The sequence below is a fragment of the Stegostoma tigrinum genome, chromosome 34 (assembly GCF_030684315.1).
Source record: "Stegostoma tigrinum isolate sSteTig4 chromosome 34, sSteTig4.hap1, whole genome shotgun sequence".
Lineage (NCBI taxonomy): Eukaryota > Metazoa > Chordata > Chondrichthyes > Orectolobiformes > Stegostomatidae > Stegostoma > Stegostoma tigrinum.
Genome location: NC_081387.1, coordinates 26,058,459 through 26,080,289, shown reverse-complemented (window position 1 = coordinate 26,080,289; position 21,831 = coordinate 26,058,459). Strand labels below are relative to the sequence as shown.

The window sequence follows — 21,831 nt, the reverse complement described above, 5'->3', positions numbered from 1 at the left end:
GAAGGCAGATTACTATCTCAATGGAGTCAAGTTAGGTAAAGGGGAAGCACAACGAGATCTGGGTGTTCTGGTACATCAGTCAATGAAAGCAAGCATGCAGGTACAGCAGGCAGTGAAGAAAGCTAATAGCATGCTGGCCTTCATAACAAGAGGAATTGAGTATAGGAGCAAAGAGGTCCTTCTGCAGCTGTACAGGGCCCTGGTGAGACCGCACCTGGAGTATTGTGTGCAGTTTTGGTCTCCAGATTTGAGGAAGGACATTCTTGCTATTGAGGGAGTGCAGCGTCGGTTCACGAGGTCAATTCCCGGAATGGCAGGACTATCATATGTTGAAAAATTGGAGGACTGGGCTTGTATGCGCTTGGGTTTAGAAGGATGAGAGGGGATCTGATTGAGGCGTGTAAGATTATTAAGGGATTGGACATTCTGGAGGCAGGAAGCATGTTTCTGTTGATGGGTGAGTCCAGAACCGGAGGACACAGTTTAAAAATAAGGGGTAGGCCATTTAGAACAGAGTTGAGGAAAAACTTCTTCACCCAGAAAGTGGTGGATATATGGAATGCTCTGCCCCAGAAGGCAGTGGAGGCCAACTCTCTGGATAGTTTCATGAAAGAGATAGACAGAGCTCTTAAAGGTAGTGGAATCAAGGGTTATGGGGATAAGGCAGGAACAGGATGCTGATTGCGGATGATCAGCCATGATCATAATGAATGGTGGTGCTGGCTCGAAGGGCCGAATGGCCTACTCCAGCACCTATTGTCTATTGTGTATTGTCACCCCGGTGTCCCATTGGGAATACTCATGGCTACCTTACATGAAATGAACCCACACTGAGGATTGTCACGGGAGCACCCGTGATAGAATTGTAAGGTAAAATCAGTTGAAAGAATTCTATAATTAGCTGAGATGAGTCATCCTAAAACTCAGACTCAGGGCACATTCAGAGCCCACTCCAACCCCGCCCACTGCCCAGGCTCCTATGTAAAAGAAGCCCAGCCTATTTCACAGTAAGTTTAACTAATGCTTGTTAATTGTAGATATCTGTGAACTTCATGTCTGTCACAATTATAAAGTCATTACAGTCCTACAGGAACTTAGGTCTGCTCTCTCATTAGAGAGAGACCACTGACAGTGTTTAACCCAGGAATTCCCACATCTCTGGCAACGGGAAGAGGCTGAGAAAGAGAATCTTTCATGTCACCCCCAGTCTGTGCAGGGATTGAACTCACACTGTTCCTCTGCATTAGCCATCCACGCTAACCGAGCCCCGCATCACAATCATACGCCGATAAGGTCAACACCATTTCCTGCAATGGCGGGGATTTGCGCATTTTTATTTTGAAAAGCCGTTTTCAGAGGAAAAAACATAGATCCTATTTGGTTAACAAGGTGCAGAGCTGGGTGAATGCAGCAGGCCAGGCAGCATCAGAGGAGCAGGAAAGCTGTCCTTTTGGGTCTAGATCCTTCTTCAGAAATGAGGCTTTCTGAAGAAGGGTCCAGACCTGAAACGTCAGCCTTCCTGCTCCTCTGATGCTGCTTGGCCTGCTGTGTTCATCCAGCTCTGCACCTTGTTATTTCAGATTCTCCAGCATCTGCAGTTCCTACTATCTCTGAACCTGTTTGGCTGTCATAAATGGCACTTATAAGCCAATATAGAGAAACTGTAGGCTGGCTTCATATTGTAAGGATAAAGGGCATACCATTTAGGACTGAGAGCTGAAGAAATGTCTTCACTCAGAGAGTGATGAGTCTGTGGAATTTGCTATCACGGGAGAATACTTTCATTCTGGCAGAAATACGGTTCATTTGTGGCAGTCCAGGGTTTCTGAGCTGGAAAAAAGTCTTAAAACTGTTTTATCATCTTAACGAGTCATGGTGTATATTAAAGGGTATCAGTTTGCAGGAGGGTGGGTGGGAGGAGGTGTATTCTAAGTAGCTGTGGGAGTCGGTGGGCTTGAAACGGACATCAGTTACAAGCTGGTTGTCTGAGATGGAGACTGAGAGGTCCAGGAAGGTGAGGGATGTGCTGGACATGGCCCAGGTGAACTGAAGGTTGGGGTGGAAGGTGTTGGTGAAGTGGATGAACTGTTCGAGCTCCTCTGGGGAGCAAGAGGCGGCGCCGATACAGTCATCAATGTAACGGAGGAAGAGGTGGGGTTTGGGGCCAGTGTAGGTGCGGAAGAGGGACTGTTCCAGCCCCTATTCCCAATTCCTCTGCCAAAATTCCATCCCCTATTCCCAATTCCTCCGCCGCATCTGCTCCCACGATGAGGCATTCCACTCCCGCACATCCCAGATGTCCAAGTTCTTCAGGGACCGCAACTTTCCCCCCACAGTGGTCGAGAATGCCCTTGACCGCGTCTCCCCCATCTCCCGCAACGCATCCCTCACAGCCCGCCCCCACCACAACCGCCCAAACAGGATCCCCCTCGTTCTCACACACCACCCCACCAACCTCCGGATACAACGCATCATCCTCCGACACTTCCGCCATCTACAATCCAACCCCACCACCCAAGATATTTTTCCATCCCCACCCCTGTCTGCTTTCCGGAGAGACCACTCTCTCCGTGACTCCCTTGTTCACTCCACACTGCCCTCCAACCCCACCACACCCGGCACCTTCCCCTGCAACCGCAGGAAATGCTACACTTGCCACCACACCTCCTCCCTCACCCCTATCCCAGGCCCCAAGATGACTTGCCATATTAAGCAGAGGTTCACCTGCACATCTGCCAATGTGGTATACTGCATCCACTGTACCCGCTGTGGCTTCCTCTACATTGGGGAAACCAAGCGGAGGCTTGGGGACTGCTTTGCAGAACACCTCCGCTCGGTTCGCAATAAACAACTGCACCTCCCAGTCGCAAACCATTTCCACTCTCCCTCCCGTTCTTTAGATGATATGTCCATCATGGGCCTCCTGCAGTGCCACAATGATGCCACCCGAAGGTTGCAGGAACAGCAACTCATATTCTGCTGGGGAACCCTGCAGCCCAACGGTATCAATGTGGACTTCACCAGCTTCAAAATCTCCCTTTCCCCCACCGCATCCTAAAACCAGCCCAGTTCGTCCCCTCCCCCCACTGCACCACACAACCAGCCCAGCTCTTCCCCTCCACCCACTGCATCCCAAAACCAGTCCAACCTGTCTCTGCCTCCCTAACGTGTTCTTCCTCTTGCCAATCCCTTCCTCCCACCCCAAGATGCACCTCCATCTTCTACGTACTAACCTCATCCCACCTCCTTGACCTGTCCGTCTTCCCTGGACTGACCTATCCCCTCCCTACCTCCCCACCTCCACTCTCCTCTCCACCTATCTTCTTTTCTCTCCATCTTTGGTCTGCCTCCTCCTCTCCCTACTTATTCCAGAACCCTCACCCCATCCCCCTCTCTGATGAAGGGTCTAGGCCTGAAACATCAGCTTTTGTGCTCCTGAGATGCTGCCTGGCCTGCTGTGTTCATCCAGCTCCACACCTTGTTACCTTGGATTCTCCAGCATCTGCAGTTCCCATTATCTCTGTTCACAGCTCCCGAGCTGCAGCCATGGCTGCAGGCGATGCATGTGCTCTGGGCCTCCTGTTCCCCATCCAACTCTCCTCCAGACGCTGCTGCCGGTCATCGGTTTTTAAGCATCCTCTGCTTTCCGTTCCATCCCCACAAGACGCCTCGGGCCCAGCTCCGCGCCCGGCGCCTCAGCTGAGCCTGCAAATCTGGGCCAGGGGAGTAACGAGGTTAGGTGGACTGAACCAAGCTAAATGGTCCCATAGTGTCCAGGGCCATTTGAGCCGGTTGGATTAGCTCTGGGAAATATAGGGGGAAGGTAGGGTGATCTTCAAATTCACATGGCAATTTCTGCAATGTAGGGATTCCATAAATGGTTAAGATGGGAGTGATAGTTCACTGGGATTGATTGTAATGGATATTGTTGAGAAAAGGGTGGATTTTTCTCTCTTTACTGTTATGTAAAGATCATTCAGAATTGCCAGATTACCTGTGAGTGCATGTGTGCATACACACAAGTAACACATATTTATATACATACTATATATATGTGTATATCTCTGAAAATTGCCTTGTTATTCTTTTTCCTTTTGTGTGATGAACTTGTGTCCTTTTGTTGAAAGAATATTAACCCGCCGATGTGAATATATTCAGTGACTGAACACAATGGTAACCAAATTGCAAAAAATCAGACTTATCGACTATCGAGGTAGTTTCCACCCCAACATCTAACTTGTCCGGTATGCCCATCAGCTGGGATTGTAACCGTCTATACCTGCCTGATTCTCACTTTACAAAAATCTATTCCCCTCAGGCCTGAACTTTCTGAAAGATCCCAGTTCTCCAGCTTTGGGGTGGGGCAAAGAGCCTTCAAAATAGTTCCCTTTGTGTGAAGAAGTGTTTCTTGCAGGCACCCTGGGGTGGCCCAGCTCTAACTTCCTTGGGCCAGACTCTCAGCCGGCAAAGATGGACCACCGGATTGGAAAGAGTGAGAGGTGATCTTATTGAAATATAAAATCGCCAACGAGGACTTGACAGGGCAAATATTGAAAGGATACTTCGCCACCCCCTGCAGGAGAGTTTAGTACAAGGGGGCACAGTTTAAACTCAACCCCTTTTAAGGCAAAGTTGAGATCTTTTTCTCTCACATGGTTATTAATCTGTGGGCTCTGGATGACTGAATTTATTTCGGGCTGCGTTAGTTAGATATGTGTTAGACAGGGGCAAAGGGTTATGGACGACGTTGGGGAGGGAAGGTGTCAGCAGGAAAGTGTAATCAAGATTATGACTTGTTCAGCCATCAACGTATCAAACAGCCAAATATCTCAAAGGGTTGAATGGCCTACTGCTGCTCCTGAATCCTGTGCTCCTACGTAAAGTCTATCGATGCCTTCATCAGCTTACGCACCTTAACTGGGTCGCTCTTCACTCCTAATCAAGCAAATGAGAGCTGAAAGAATGTTCTGCAGATAAACTACATGTCACCTAATTTTCTCGTTGTTTTATACTCAGGCATGTACAAATTAATGAGCTTTCTTTGTTCAGAAGAAATTGAGAACCTTGTTGAAGCCCATCCAGGACAAGAAACAGGAATGTAACTTTGTGCAGAGTGATTATGAGAAAGCATTTACTCACTTTCAAGTAGATTTGACATTGTCTTGCTTTTTTTAAAAAGAATAAACAACTAATGTCCTTTACCAAAATTATATCTCACTTCTGCAAATCGTGGTTATTGCTGAAACTTCCCTGTTTTCAGGGGAAAGGAGCAGTGGGAAAGACCACTGTCTGAGGCCTTTCACCTTAATGTAAATGAGGGTCCATTCAGTTGTCAGACCTTCCTGGTTCCTCAAATATTGTGGAGATGTAATCGTGTCCAAGTGAGAGATGACTTTGGATTGTTCGTTCGATAGAGTCAAACCCCAATGTCTGTCTGTTTCCACATATGCTTCTGTACAAAACCAAACTACTTTGGTTACTATGTATCCATAAAAAGCTATTTTACAAATAAAGTATATTGTGAAATTTAGAAAACGATTCACCAAATTCAGCTCAGCTCAACTGACCATATTACAAGGTCTGATCACGGCCACAATCCGGTGATGGCCTCGAGATCTCCCGATGATGAAGGCTCGCAGCACAGACTTTGTCCTGGGAGAACCTCCTTCTACATCATGGAATCACCCTGTGCCAGGCAATTTCCTTTCCCCACTGCCCCTTTGCAGCAGCTGCCCCCAGCTTCAGTGTGTCCCTCAGCACTTAGTCCTGGGACCTTGGAATGTGTCAGTCTGCAGTATTCAGGGTCAACTCCTTGTTCTGGAAGATCAACAAGTCTCAGACGGACCAATCGGCGTCTTTCACCGAGCAATTCTCCTGTGTTTAAATGGAAACCCCAGGGGATCATGCTGCATCTCATGGCCCTCACTCTGTTCCTCCTTTTTACTTCCGTCTCCCTTTCCAGTCGCTGTGTCTGACCCTGAGAGGTGAATGTAACACATTGCCTCTCGCTCCTGTTCCGTTATACTGACAGGAACCAGCTCCAGGCTCTGTGCAGCTGATCAGAGACACTGGAGAAAGGTTTCACCTTTTCACTGCACAATCCCCAGTCGCTCCCCGTCCAACTCCTTGGATTTGATTGGGATCTTTCAGCGGGAATAAAATCCACCACATCCCCTTCCTGAAATTAAAGAGGATTTCGGACTCATCTGTAACTTTCCGATATTTTCTTGGAGGTTTTCCACGTTTTCCAAGAAATGTGTTAGGAATAAATATCGACCCAGGAAACTTCTACCTTTCAGACAATTTACAAATTGATCGATGACCCTCGGAGCCTTTTCAGAACCTCGGTACAGGACCGCCAACGCCTGGCGGGAGATGGTACTGCGGCCCAATGTCATTCAGTAACAATTACATCCAGCAGATGGCGCGGACACATAATCAAATCCTGGTGTCGTTGGAAATGAGAAATAAAATCAGAAAATGCTGGAAATCCTGAGCAGGTCAGGCAGCTTGTGTGCACACAGAACCGGATTTAACGGGCAGTTAAACACTGGGGATGGTGGAAATCCTGGGAGAGAGTGGATTTTGTGTAATTCCCTTCCCAATGATACAGGGAGCTTAATAGACCATGCTGTGTAAATGCAGCTTTGCCTCCCCTCAGTGTTTGGATTTCTCCCTCGGGATTTCATGTTCTGGGCGCAGAGTGAGAAATGGAAACACAGAGAAATCCCAGCTCCAGACTGGGGAGCAGGTGAAGGGAGGGACGGTGGGACTGAAGCAGCGAGTAAATGAAGGAGAGACACAAGATATTTAATTTACTGTTTATTTTAACTCTCCAACATTTATCCTTGTATTAGTTTTATTTACAGACTGGCTGTGATTGTACAAAGTAAAAGCTGGAACCTCAATGACACGTTTCCGACCCCGACCTCTGACCCTAACCCCGGGGTCAGGTCACAGTGACGTCAGGGAGGCCCCGCCCCTTCGGTGCAGATTCTCAGAAACTGGTTTAAATGCCGATTCCTGAAGAAAGGATAAAGTTTCCCAGTGAATTTATTCCCAGTGAAGGTGTGGAGATGGGACTTGGTGTCCGCGTTGTAAAATGAAACTGTCCCAGACTCATAACTGAGATAAATTCCCACTTTCCCGGGGACCTGACCGACACGGAGAGGGGATTGAGTGTTGTTTATATAAAGCTGATCCCCAAACCGCTCAATGATCCAGAATCCATTCTCAGGGATCAGACTGACCCCTCTCTTCCTCTCCACAGACTCTGAGGCCACTCCCAGTCTCCAGCGCCGATTCCCCAGCACCTCCACCTCCCAGTAATGTCTCCCCGATGTGAATCCCTCTGATCCCAGGGCACAGGGACAGGCCCAGTGTGTAAACCTCTTCCCAGTGTCAGGGAGATCCCTCCGGGTCCCGGTCCATCTCAAACTCTTCAGATCCTCAGACACCTCGAGCTCGGGATTTGCTGTTTCCACATCCAGGGTCAGTGAGACTGGGAGAGAAAATACAGAGAATTAGGGACACTCCGTGTGTGTGTGGGTGGGTGAGGGTGTGTGTCTGTGTGGGTGTCAGTGTGTGTGAGGAATGTGTTTGGGGGGAGGGGGTGTGTGACGGTGGGGGGAATGTGTGTATGAGGAGGGGGAATATTTGTGTGGGGAGAGAGGGTGGGGCATTTGTGAGTGTGGGGATCATATCGGGTGGAGCAGTGGCTCAGTGTTTAGCACTGCAGCCTCACAGCACCAGGGACCTGGGTTCAATTCCAGCCTCAGGTAACTGTCTGTGCGCAGTTTGCACATTCTCCCCGTGTCTGGTCCGGTTTCCTCCCACAGTCCAAAGATGTGCAGGTTAGGCGGATTGGCCATGCTAAATTGCCCGTAGTGTTCGGGGTGTGTGGGTTATAAGGGGATGGGGATGGGTCTGGGTGGGATGCTCCACGGGGCGGTGTGGACTTGGTGGGCTTAAGGGCCTGTTTCCACACTGTAGGGGAATCAAATTGAATCTAATCATATCTTTACGGCAGTGTGTGCAGGTGGGGAAATGTGAGTGGATGCAGGTGTTGGTTGGGGGTGGGTGGCATTTCTGTGTGAATGGGATTTGAGTGTGTGGGGGTTTGGTTGGTTGGATATAGGGGGAGTAATGTGGATTAAGGTTGCGTCTGGGATGGGTATGGATGTGTGGGAAGGTGTGTGTCGGTGGGGAACGTGTGTGTGCTGGGGGGTGTTTGTGGAGGAGCAAGTATGTGGTGGAGATGGATGTCTTTGTGGGCTGTAAATGGGGGAATGAGTGTGTGGGGGGTGGGTAGGGTTTCTAGCTGGGATGGCATGTGTGTGCTGTGAGCTTGCACATGGGGGGGGCGAAGTATGAGGGGCGTGTGTGAGTGGGTGTGTTTTGGGGGAAATGTGTGTGTGGGAAGATAAGGGTGTAGTGAAAGGTCATGTGTGCTGAGGGTACAAGGGTGGATCTAATTGTGGGAATTGGAAGGAGGTGTGGGGTCGGGATGGAATTGTGTGTGCGTGTGTGTGTTTGTGAATGTCGAAGGTGTGTGGTGGGGGAATAGGGAGAAGGCGTGTGCTGGGGGGAAGGGATGTCCGTCGGAGGGACTGTTTGTGCAATGCGGGGGAATGTGGGTGAGTTGGATGAGTTTCTGTGTGGCACGTGTGTGAGGGGTGCTGTGTTTGCAGGAACGTGTGTGTCAGCGGGAGGAGGATGGGTGTCTGAGGTGATGGGTGTCTGGGAGGAATGTGTGTGGGGATGGAGGAGGTGTCAGCTGGTGTGTGTGGAATAGTTGTATGTTCAGACTGTTTAATTTAGGTTGAGTAGTATTGAGTTAAAATAACACATGACCAGGAGCACGACAGAGGAAAACTTTTCCTGTATGAAACAGCGCACATTGCTGTAACTGCAACCTGCCTTTCCCTTGTCTGAGAAGTCACGTAGGACAGACAGCAAAAAGCTGGAGCTGACAGCATCTGTACCCCCTTATCTTCACCGCGTTCCGCTTTAACTGATGAGGCAGAGATTTATAAATTCCTGATCTCACAAGGAACTAAGGGCTACGGGGAGAGTGCAGGGAAGTGGAGTTGAAATGCCCATCAGCCATGATTAAATAGCGGAGTGGACGCGATGGGCCGAATGCCCTTACTTCCACTCCTGTGTCTTATGGTCTTAATTAATGTGTATCATTTGCCGAAGTAATGACCGTGACTTGCGAAAACACAGTACAACTGCAGTTTGTTTGAACTTGTTTGTACAAATTCTGCTTTTTTTGTGCTTGTCAGAGTCTTCGGAGCTGACCGTTTGTCAGCATTGACTCCCCGTGATATCATGAATAAAATCCATCCTATCTCGTAGTCTGGGCCTTTGGTGTGTGACCTGATTGAGTGACTTTGACATTCTGGCGTAGCCGGCAGGATTCCTGTCTCCATATACGATGCTTATATGGGATCCGAACAAATCGATGAAAAGGAAGTGAGAGAGGGATTCAAGTTTCCCCAGCAGTGACCCACAATGTGCCGCCCTGATCCGATCTCGGGGTGACTGGAGAGACGGGACGGGCAATGCCACATGTGGAAACAGAAACTCGTGACGAAATCCTCAAGTTATAACACATGAACTGTTGAGACAAAAGAAAGAGTCAAGGAGACTTCGAGGACTGAGATAGAAAGAGATCTCAGGGTTGGGAAGGGCAAATCAGAACATAGAAACACAGAGAGTTAAGGTGTATAACTATAAAGTATTAACATGCATTTGAATCCAGAGTTTGATTCCTTCAGAAGTGGGATTGTTAAAGGCGATGGGCACCAGAATGGGAAAAGAAGCCAAGAATCCCGAGGAGGAAGAGATCCCCGTGAGGATGAAGAAGGAAGCCATGAAGAAGATCAAGGAAACCATGAAACAAAGAAAGATGCTCGGGGACGTGCTGGTCCCTCCAGGATCACCCGCCGATAAGGTTTGGCCAGAAACTGGAGACAGCAGGGACTCGGTTATGTTTTCCAGTAATGTGTATGAGTGCTCACAGACTTCATTGCTATATTTACGGATACTTGGGAATCCTCAGCAGTTGTGGCACTTGAGCAGCACGGACCCCGAGCCATCCAAACCCTTTTAAATTGCCTTGATCCTCACTGCGCCTAAACTGGCGAACCTGACCTGGCAGCAGCAGGGATGGGACAAGATTCTTACGTCTCTGACCAACATGGATCAGCAAGGCTTGTTTACAAAAAGATCAAGGGAACTGAAAGGCCAGTTTGTCCAGAGGCTCAGATCTGGAGCTGACAGAGGGAACCAATGAAAGCCCCATGATGGTGACTGTGGTCGGAGATGGCAGGGAAGAGACAGAGAGCAGGATGTCTGCTGGCGATGCGGGCAGAAAGGCCACTGGGTCAGGGACTGCTGCAGCGGGGCAGAAGGGACCCGCAGAATAGACCAGAAACAGAGTGTCCCTTTTACACTGAACAGCCCTTTCCCTCGGGGCAATTGGAGGGCCACAGAGGGGCAGAAATACAGGCTGCAGTGATCAGATTATCCTCTTCTCCCCAGGAGGACCCAATGGCAGAACCAGAAACTAAAGGGAGATGAGGAAACTTTCTCATTGATTCTGGCGCGACAATTCATATGTGCCCCCTCTCTGCAAATACCTTGTATTCCTAAAAAGATTTCTACTGTAGGAGTAGCTGGAATTCCTGTGGTTGAGGCCCTGTCCCATCCCGTGCCGATACAAATTGGAGATCACAGTGTGCGTGAGACTTTTGTTTGCGAAACATTCCCCAGTGAGTTTATTCGCGACGCCAAGCGCTTTGCCAGTTAGGGGCCACGATTCACTGCACTCAGCAGGAACTATTTCTCAAATTGCTCGAACTTTCAATTCCACAAGCCTACAGCAAGCTGCTCAAAGAAACGGAAGCTGTAAAATCTGAAACGGCCGTTTTGTACTGTTAGCAACTACGGAACAATCCCTTTGAGAAAATGCTGAGCTGCAGCTCTTGCAGACAGGAGTGATGAGTGTTGCATCTGTTCCCTCCCAATAGATTGCTCGCTAAGACCCATTAATTTCTGACTCCGAGGATTGCGCGAGAAAAGCTATACCCTTCTTATACATGTCTGATACCCTCTACTTTGGGGGAAAGATTTGTTTCAGCTCCTTGGGACTGGGAGCGGTGATTGATTTGACTCACACACAGGGCTCCTTGTTTGCAATGGGTCCCGAGACATTCTCTCATGTCACTTTGGCCGTAACGGGCCCTGCGACCCCTAAACTGATTGGGCCCATGTTAAAGGGTTTAGGTGGGGAAAATCCTCTGCGCATCGAAAAGGCACCTCTTGACGCTTTTGGGATTGGACTCAGTAACATCCTTTCGGCTCACTCGGGCTGTATCAGGATCCTGCCTGGGAAATGGGGAGTGACATTCTGTCCATTGGTAGACTTGTATTTTCCTCTCCTCCTGCAGACTGTCCCTTTCTCCCTGTGGGCACTGCACAAAAACCACGTTGGGCCCGGTCTCCTCAGCCCTGCCACTTCGAGTGGATGTTCGGGCCGGGGTTGTCCTGCCCTCTATTAAACAGCACCGTTTGTCAAAGGGAGGCAGAGGAGGGGGTTAGGCCGGTCATCGAGGGGTTACTCACTCAAGGCGTTTTGTGCCTGCCCATAGCCCCTACAACACTCCGTCTTGCCTATCCCAAAGCCTGACCAGGAGGGCGAGTGGCGCTTTGACCAGGACGTACGCACCATCAGCCAGATTGTAGAACCCCTCACCCCTGTAGTCCCTGACACCAATGTGGGTCTGTCCTCCCTACCCCCAGGCCTCCTGTTACACAGTCATTGAGCTCTGCTCAGCTTTCTGTTCTGTTTCTCTCCATGAGGACAGCCAAGATCACTTTACATTTTCCGACAGCTGCAGACAGTGTACATGGGCCCGGCTTCCCCAAGGATACACTGACAGCCCGATCGTATATGCCTCCGCGGTCCAAACGGACCTGCCTGGGCTATCATTGCTCGGCGACAGGGCGGTACTGCAATATTACCGATGATTTGGTGGTTGCCTCCCACGATTGCGATGCCTGTCAATGAGACACCGTGGCGATGCTGTGTTATCCGGCCGACAGAGGACACTGGGTCTCCGCTCCAAAACTACAATTGTGCCAGCCCTCGGTGCAATGCCTGGGCTTTGTTCTCGAGAATGGTACCCGCCGACTGGGACCAGAGAGGGTCGAGGTGGGACTGAAGGCACCCAGAGCCGTGACACAAAAAGAAACGCTGTCCTTTCTCAGTCCGGTGAACTATCGCAGACAACGGGTACCTGAATATCAGCGAATGGATACTGGGCTGCAGCAGACTACATTGCAGAGGCATCTGACAGAAATAGACTGGGCTGAAGAGCGGCAACAAGCCTAAAGAGAGCTCAAAATGGCACTGACTCAAGTTCCTGCCCTGGGGATTTCCAATTACAACAAGCCCTTTGCCCTCTATGTTGGTGAAAAGGAGTGTTTGGAGAGTGGCACTCTGGCCCAGGAGCACGGCAGACTCAAAGCGACCGGTAGCATCGTCCTCAGCTCAGCTGCCTCCCGCGGTTAGGGGAATGTCGGGTTGTCAACGAGCTGTTGCCGCCGCTGCTGTAATTTTGGAAAAAATCAAACCCTACTGTTCTGGGCCATAAGTGTGTGACTTTAGCCCCTCATGCAGTCCTACTGCTTCTGAATTCAGCAGCGACACAGTCTTTCACCGCTGCCCGCTGCACTGGGTACGGGGTCATGCTCTTGACCAAACCAAACATTTCCTTTCGGCCAGCACCCACCCCCCTTTCTCCCTGAGAATGGGGAGACAGATGAAAGTGAACACGACTGCCTGCAGGTCGTTGATTCTGTCACATCTCCCCGCCCTGACTTACACTCCACTCCCTGGACATTCCCGATTTGGTGCTTTTCGTCGATTGTTCCTCTTACCGGCCCGATGACACCGCCACACTCGGGATGCAGCCATCACCCCTTTTAAATTACTGGAAGCCTTTGCTCTGCCCCTGGCACCTCCGCACAAGCAGCCGAGCTGTTCGCGCTCACCAGCGCTTGTATTCTCGCTGAGGTTCGGACTGCTCATACCTACACTGATTCACGGTGTGCATTCGGAGTTTTGGGACCATGTGTCAGCACTGTGGATTTATCATCTCCTCTGGTAAGCCCATCCAGCATGCCCCCCTGACAGGTAACGTGCTCCGAGCCATCCTTCTCCCCAGGAGGCTAGTCATTATCAAGTGCGAGGCGCTCACACAAGCGCAAGACGCAGTCTCGCTCGGCGATGCTGCCGCAGGCGAAGCGGCTCAGACAGCTGCTCTATTCCGAGCAACGGTTTTTTCCTCTTTCCTCGTCAAAAATTGCCTCAGGCCATTGATTTGTTGGTTGCAATACAGGCCCAGGGAGGGCCCAGTGAGTTCGGAAAAGTAAACTGGGTTCAGCATGGTTTTGTACAGGATTCAGGTAATCTGCTGGACACCCCGATGGCAGGGCGGTCTGCCCAAAAGGGCTCCTCCATGCACTTGCCCTCCTGGCTCATGGCCAAGGGCATGTAGGAAAAGCAGGGGATGCTCCAACAAGTTACCTAGCAGGGGTTTCCGCTGGGAATGACGACAGCTATTCAGCAGGTAACTGAAATTTGTAGTATTTGCCAACAGTATAACAGAGGAACGACCCCCGCCCGCAAGCCTGAATTGACCACTTGCCAGTCCCGGCAGGACCCTTTGGAAATCTGCAGATAGATTTTGTGCACATGCTGGCCTCTGGAGGGTTTAAATACATATTGGTGACAGTGGGTATGTTTCAGAATGTTTCAGAGGCTTTCGCAACGAGAAAAGATGATGCCAGGTCAGCGGTGAAATATCTAATGAAAGACATCATCCCATGGCTCGGAATACCCGTGAGAATAAATAGCGTTAAGTGGGATGCACTTTACAGGAAAGGTGGTAGTGGCTCTGACTCAGGGAATGGGGTACAAATGGAAAGTGCACATACCCTATCAGCCCCAGTCCTAGGGAGTGGGAGAAAGGATCATGGGGCTTTTAAGAATAATCTGGCTAAATTGTGCCAGGAGGCTGGGGTAAAGGGGCATGAAGCTTTACCCATGACCCTACACACCCTAATTTAATGGAACGACAGGCCTGATCCCATGGGAAGTTTTAACGGAAAACCCATGATCAGCGGCACCAGGCCCCCCATTATCGGGGCGGATGTTGCACTAACAGGGCTCGATGAGAAGACCCTGCAGTATGCACAGGCCCTGAATGAGGCAGCTCCGCCCAGTCACGCAAAGGGAGGAAACGCACTGCCAAAGCCCAAACAAGGGAATCCTCATCCATTCAAACCCGGTGATTTTGTGCATATCCAATCACTCGAAAAAGGCTCTTTCTCTCCGAGGTGGGAAGGACCCGATCATGTATTACTGATAACCAGCACAGCTGTCAAAGTGAAGGCAAACCAGACTGGATTCACGGGATCCATTATAAACCAGGGTCCGGAACACGGTGACAGGACTGCCCGGGGGGAACGGACAGTGAGGTTCCTGGTGTTTGTAATACATGGACTATTTGTGTGGGGTGTTGTGTCGGATCACATGGAACAAACCCCTGCCCACAACTCATTTCTGTCTTTAGGCTATGAATATGCAATGCATTTAAATGTCTCCCCTTGCTGGGTGTGCAGCCACGTTCCGATTCACTCAAAAGGGGGCATCCCATTACGGCCAACCCCCTTCAATGCCTCCGAAGTGGTGGAGTGGGTATTAAAACAGAATAGCATACCAGCCGGGAATCGGGACGGTTTGCAGCCTGAAGCTGGGCACTATCCCGTTATCACCGACACAGACAGGCAGCAGTGGAAGTCTATGGGGTACCCCCTCACCACTTCCATGGGATGGTACCAGCCCGATTATCGCAACATCTTCTCCTTGTCACCGGTTTTTGTGCTAACTGCTGAAAACAACCACACGGCCCCATTTGTCTCACTGAAACAACAATATGAGGAAAGGGTATCCCCAGGGATAACAGCCATTGCTCCCAATATTATAATGTCTCTATTTTCCCCTCACTCTTTCTGATCTGAGGGGCTCGTAACTGCTCTCTCCTTGCACAGGGCTCCAACAGTGTTCTTACTACTCCCAAAGCCAACCATTTGGGCAATTTTCAACAAAACCGGTGCCCAAAATTTATCACCCATCACAATCCCTTTCATGGCACATATTCTGTCTGTGGCTCAAAAGCCTGCGCCTGGCTTCAGCACCACCACACCACCCCACCCTCCCCCACCTCGGGTTCCTGTGATCTTGCGTTTATGGTCCACCTTACGCGCCACCACCCGCCTTTACACCAGAACCCCCGGATGAAACGACGCAAAACGGCTGTAACCAAGACCGAGCATTTCTTCATTTACAGTACGGGGAAAGCAGCCCAGGAAATGATTAACGGCCTCAGCCCTCAAGAAATTGGCCAATGAAACTGCCTCTGCTCCGGAGAAAACATACCGGGCCATTTCCCTGCCATCTGCTGAACTTGTGGTGGTGCTAACAGTGGCCCCACAGAATAGGCTGGTTGGAGATCTTGTGCTGGCTGAAAAAGAGGGTATTTGCCCAGTTATCGGACTGGATTGCTGCACCTACATCCCAGATGAGCCTGAAAACATCACGTGCCTATCAGGTCATGTTCAGTGAGCTGTCAGAAAAATAAAAGTGACAGGGAATCAATTCCACAGCGACAACCTCCCGGGGTCTGAATGGTGTCCCTTTGGGACTTGGTGGAGCACCCTGGCCCACTGTGGGATCATACGCATCCTAGCGACCAGCCTAATATGCACCATCCTCCCCCAGGGGCGACAAAGCCCTGTTCCCATGTTTCCCCGTTACATATCCAACAGTCCTGACGGTGATGAGAAGGAATGTTTGGGCGTGAGACCTTTTTCCCTGGGGTACGACCCTCCGTTCACAGAGGAAGACTGATGAAGTTGACCTGGGTATCAAAATGGAGGGGAATTGTAATTGTATGTTGACACTGTTTAATTTAGTCTGAGTAGTAATGAGTTAAAATAACACAGGAGTAGGAGCCCAAAGTCAAGAAACTTTAGCATTATGAAACAGTGCATATTGCTGTAACTGCAACCTGCCCTTCCTCAGTCTGAGAAGTCATGTAGGATAGATAGCAAAAAGCTGGGGCCCACAGCATCTCTACACTCTTATCTTCACCGCATTCTGCTTTAATTAACGTATGCCTGGTTGCCTAAGTAATGACCATACCTTGCTAAAACACAGTACCATTGTAAGAGGTAACACAGTGTGGAGCTGGAGGAACACAGCAAGCCAGGCAGCATCAGAGGAGCAGGAAAGCTGATGTTTTGGGTCAGGACCCTATTTCTGAAGAAGGTCCCAACCTCAAACGTCTGCTTTCCTGCTCCTCTGAAGCTGCCTGGCCTGCTGTGTTCCTCCAGCTCCAAACCGTGTGATCTCTGACTCCAGCATCAGCAATTCTTACTATCTCACAGTAAAACTGCAGTTTGTTTCACTTGTTCGTACCACTGTATAAATTCTGCTTCATTTTTGTGTTGATCGGAGTCTTTGAACCTGACATTTTGTCAGCGTTGACTCCATGATATCATGAATAAACCCTCCTTGGCTCGAAATCTGGGCCTTTGGTATGTAATTTACTTCAGTTTCTTCAACAGTGTGTGTCAGGGTGATGTTTGTGTGGGGGCGACAGTGACGCGTGTGTGTGTGTGTGTGTGTGTGTGTGAGAGAGAGAGGGTGATGGGGACGTGCATGGGTGTGGGCGACACTGACGTCCATGAGTGTGTGTGAGGGTGACAGTGACATGTGTGTGAGGGCGATGGTGATGTGATGTGAGAGAGTGACGGTGGCATGTGTTCAAAGATGATGGGTGTGAGTTGATGGTGTTTGTGTGTGTGAGGGCGATGGTGGAGTGTTTGAGGCTGATGTGTGTGTGAGAGTCACAATGATGTGTGTGTGAATATAGGTGAGTGTGACAGTTTTGAGAGTGTGAGGGTGATGTGTGTGTGAGGGTGTGAAGATGCGTGCGTCTGGTGATGCATCAGTGACAGTGTCACCCTCACACACATCACAGTCACTCTCACACATGCATCACCCTCACGCACGCTTCACCCTCACACGCGTCACCATTACCCTCGCACACACATCCCCCTCACACACACATCCCCGTCATTCTCATCAACACGCCACTGTCTCTGTCACTCACGCAACTCTGTTACTCTCCACACACGCTTCACCATCACTCCTCACACACGTCACTCCTCACACAGGCGACACTCCTCACACACATAAACATCGCATACACATCACCCTCTCATGTTCGTCACCTTCTCACGCCTGGATAACCATCACACTCTCACACACACAAGTGACATATGTGTGTGCGAGTGACAGCAGCGTGAGAGAGTGACGGTGCTGTGTGACTCTGTGAGTGCAAGGGTTCTGTGTATGTGAAAGATGGTGACGTGTCTTTGAGAGAGAGTGACAGCGATGTGTATGAGGGTGACAGTGATGTGTGTGAGGGTGATGGTGGTCTGTATGTACATGTGTCAGAGTGTGACGGTGGTGTGAGAGAGTGCAGGTCATATGTGTGTGTGTGTGTGTGTGAGAACGCGATGGTCACGTGTGTGGTGCGAGAGACTGAGAACGACGGTGGTGTGTGTTTGTGTGAGACGGCCTTCCGAGTAATTACAGATGGATAATCAATAAGGGTAGTAAATGCTGGCCTGGCCACTGATACCCACATCCCATGAATACATTTTAAAACCCCACTATATATATTTAAAAAGCTCTTGCTGTAAGGTTTTATATTGTTCGCTCGTTTGCCCTCATAGTTTATTTACTCCATATTTATTATCTTTCTAGTCCTCCTTTTCTGGATTCTGAATTTATCACTGACTTCGGGGCTATCACTGACTTTTGCCTCCTTGCTTTCTCTTTCAAACTTAAACCTCTCCTTCACTTCCTTGGTTAGCCATGATTGATTTATCCCTTTGTTGAGAATCTTTACTCCTTCCTTATGGCATGGCTCCTGATAGGGGTCTGCACATAACTCCTACAAGTGTCTTCTTTCTCTGGCTGTTTTTTACCTCCACCTCAATGGACTCCACATCACCGGAGCCTGAATCAGCTCTCCAATATGTCCTGAGATAACAAGGTGTAGAGCTGAATGAACACAGCGGGCCAAGCAGCATCAGAGGAGCAGGAAAGCTGACATTGTGGGTCCAGACCCTACTTCAGAAATCCACTATGTCCTTCTCCTTTATGAATACTTTGCATCAGTGTTCATTCAGGACCTCAGCCATTTCCTCTGGCTCCACACAAATTCCTTCCTTTGCCCTTGAATGGAATTGCCCTTTCCCGAGTTACACTCTTGCTCGTTATGTATGTTCAAAATACATTTGGGTTTTCCTTAATCCTGTTTGCCAAGCACATTTCTTGGCCCCTTTAGCCCTCCGAATTCCTTGTTTGAGTTCTTTCCTGCTATTTTGGATTGTTTGCAGCTTCTTTCAAGTTTTCTTATTTATGCTCCCTATTTGTTTTCATCTAAGTTCTCAATTCCTCTTGACATCCAAGGTTTCTGAACCTTGCTATCCTTATGCTCTTTTTTTCAGGAAGATGTTGGGATGTCATGTTGTGGTTGAACAAAACACTGGCGAGGCCACTTTTGGAATACTGCCTACTCTTCAGGTCACCCTTCAATAGGAAGGATGTTTTTAAACTTGAGAGGGTGCAGAAAAGCTTTACAAAGATCTTGTCAGGATTGGAAGGTTTGAGTTACAGGGAAAGGCTGAAGAGGCTTGGGCTTTACTCCCTTGCGAGTCGGAGACTGAGGGGCGACATTATAGCAGTTTATAAATTCATCAGGGACATGGATAGGGAGAATACATAAGGTCTTTTCCTTCGGGTGGAGTAGTCCAAAAGTAGAAGGCACAGGTTTAAGATGACAGGCATAGGTGAAAAGGACCTGAGGGGTAACCATTTCATGCAGAGGATGGTGTGTGAGGGAACGAGTTGTCAGACGAAGTGGTGGAGGTGGCTACATTTAAAAGGCATCTGGACAGTTATACAAAAAGAAGAAGTTAAGAGAGATATGGACCAAATGCAGGCAAAAGGGACGAGATTAGATTAAGATGAGAGAATGGGAACTGCAGATTCTGGAGAATCCGAGATAACAAAGTGTGGGGCTAGGTGAACACAGCAGGTCAAGCTGCATCTTAGGAGCACAAAAGCTGCGTTTCAGGCCCAGACCCTTCATCAGAAAAGGGCGATGGGGAGAGGGTTCTGAACTAAATAGAGAGAGAAGGGGTGGCGGACTGAAGGTGGATAGAGAAGATAGGAGGAGAGGAGACAAACAAGTTAAAGGGGCAGGGATGGAGCTTGGAGAGGTCAGTATAGGCCGGGAGTTAGGGAGGGGACAGGTCAGTCTGGGGAGTACGGACAGGTCAAGAGGGCGGGATGAGGTTAGTAGGTACGAAATTGAGGCGCAGCTTGAGAGGGGAGGAGGAGAGTGGTGAGAGGAAGAACAGGTTAGGGAGGTGGGGATGAGCTGGGCTGGTTTTGGGATGCAGTGGGGGAATGGGAGATTTTGAAGCTTGTGAAATCCTCATTGCAGCCCAATGGGCTGCAGAGTTCCCAAGTGGAATATGAGTTGCTGTTCCTGAAACCTCCCCACCTACACACACCTCTCCAGGCTCCATCCCCATCCCTTTAACTTGCCTGTCTCCTCTCCACCTATCTGCTCTATCCACCTTCGATCCGCCTCCCCCTCTCTCCCGACTTATTTCAGAACCCTCTCCTCATCTCCCTTTTCTGATGAAGGGTCTAGGTCGGAAACGTCAGCTTTTGTGCTCCTAAGATGCTGCTTGACCTGCTGTTTTCATCCAGCCCCACACTTTGTTTTATTGGCTAGATTGAGATGCCTGGTTGGTGCAGATGAGGTGGACTGATGGCTCTGTTTCGATGTTGTATCGCTTTTCATGAAAAATGTGAATGAAATGTGGATGAAATTAATAATTAACATCTTTCTCACAGAAATTATGTGTCCTTGCCTATGAGTATTGTTTTCAAGAGAACTGAACCAAATGACTTGGCTACCACCTGGAATATTGGGACCAGGTAGGGGGAGATATGCAATCCAATCCCCAACATCTGGTCTTTCTGAAAGATCACCTGAGAGTCAAGAATGCATGGCATGGTTTTGGGATCCCAGTGTGATGATGCAGAGTGATTGTTCCATCTGAAATAACGAACATCAGAAATGTATGATGTGTCTATGTGGGTTTCCTCTGGGTGCTCCAGTTTCCTCCCACTCTCCAAACATTTGCAAGTTAGGTAGATTGGCTATGCTAAATTGTTCGTAGCATTATCCAGGGATGTGCACGTGAGGTGGGTTTGCCATGGGAAATACAGGGTTTCAGGGATAGGGTGGGTCTTCTAGGGAATCTCTTTGGAGGGGTGGTGTGGGCCCAATGGGCCAAATGGCCTGCTCTCACACCAGACAGATTCTTTTGATTTGGAGGGAATCCCACAAGATGGGTGTGTGGCAATGCAGTCACTTTGAAAAAGTTATTTTCACCTGGGTTCTTTTGAAGATAGGCGTGTAAAAGCAGAAGTACCAAACTGGCTCGGGGACCAGCCTAAAGCAATAGTGAAAGTGCCTTCAGGTTTTATTTGAAAACAGTTTAAGAATGGAAAGGGAGTGGCCAGTTCAAGTTTTCCAGTTTTTAAGCTGTGGCAGTCGCAAAACGTTTTTGAGTTCAGAACGGTTACAAGCTGCAGTGAATGATTCTGAACTGACTTTCCCTGAATCTCTCTGGATGTGGTTCCCTTCTGCTGTTAAGAATCTGTGTTTCAAAATGCCTTTTTGCCAAGGAATGTGTTTCTGGGACGTTACGATATTGGAACAGTTAGTTAGTATTCAGTATTCGGTTAAGTTTACCAATAGTCAACTTATTCTAAATTCTGCTTCCTTTTATACATTTTTCTAACAATAATGTTCAAGTAAATTGTGTTTTGCTTAAAGTTCGAGTGGTTTGACCCATTACATCGCATCTGGAACACCCACTTCACATCGACCTTGAAAATACAAAAAAGTGAGGGTCGAGGCTACCTTAAAATATTTTGAGGGTGTCGGGCCTGGTCCATAACAGGTGCAGGTGAAGACAGAGCTGGAGAATCTTCATCTAAAAACAATCTTTTACAATAATTAAAATGCCTGCAATCAGCTAATAATAAGCCAACAGGGTGGTAGTAGAGTTCAATGCAGAGTGAGAGGGAAGAGAGAGAATTCTGATAATTTAATGCCTGAGAAAAGGAAAGCAAAAAACAGACAGACCAAGGAGGGGAGACATTTGCTCCATTTGGAAGCGGACCTTCTGCTCCAGCCCCCTGAAACATTTATGATCGGAAGTTTAATACAGAGCATCACAGCACTGAGTGTAAATAGCTCTATACAGAAATGAGGCATAGTTCCCTTTTCTCTCTGAACTTCAGTTGGGGCCAGTACCTTGGAAAATCATCTGGTTTAAAGGCTCCAACTGAACAAAGAAACAGAAGAAAAAGTGAAAACTCTATGACAGTCTGCCTGGTATAACCTGGTGTCTAATGACTGTCTGACCACATGGTCGAGAATGTTGACCTGACGTTCAGTAGTCGCTCAAGGTTTGCTGTGAACAGTTCTAATAGCTTTATGGCGTTATCTCCAATAGAGTATCAAGAAATTTGGGATTCAATCTTGGACTTTACAAATCAGAACATCAGTTGAAAATTTGTTGTGACATGTCAAT

General features: G+C 48.9%; 2 protein-coding genes across 2 annotated transcripts in view; one reads left to right on the top strand and one right to left on the bottom strand.

The window, feature by feature from the left end:
• The window catches only part of LOC125450601 (uncharacterized), a 506,390-nt gene that overhangs the window by 19,135 nt on the left and 465,424 nt on the right, over positions 1–21,831 (top strand). The gene's annotated exons all lie outside the window — the stretch shown is intronic.
• Positions 6,810–21,831, bottom strand: part of LOC125446342 (butyrophilin subfamily 1 member A1-like) — a 79,594-nt gene continuing 64,572 nt past the window's right edge. The window contains exon 8 of the mRNA XM_059639395.1: positions 6,810–7,501. Coding sequence (XP_059495378.1) covers positions 6,966–7,501 — 536 coding nt within the window. The 3' untranslated portion in view covers positions 6,810–6,965. The remainder of the gene's footprint in view (positions 7,502–21,831) is intronic.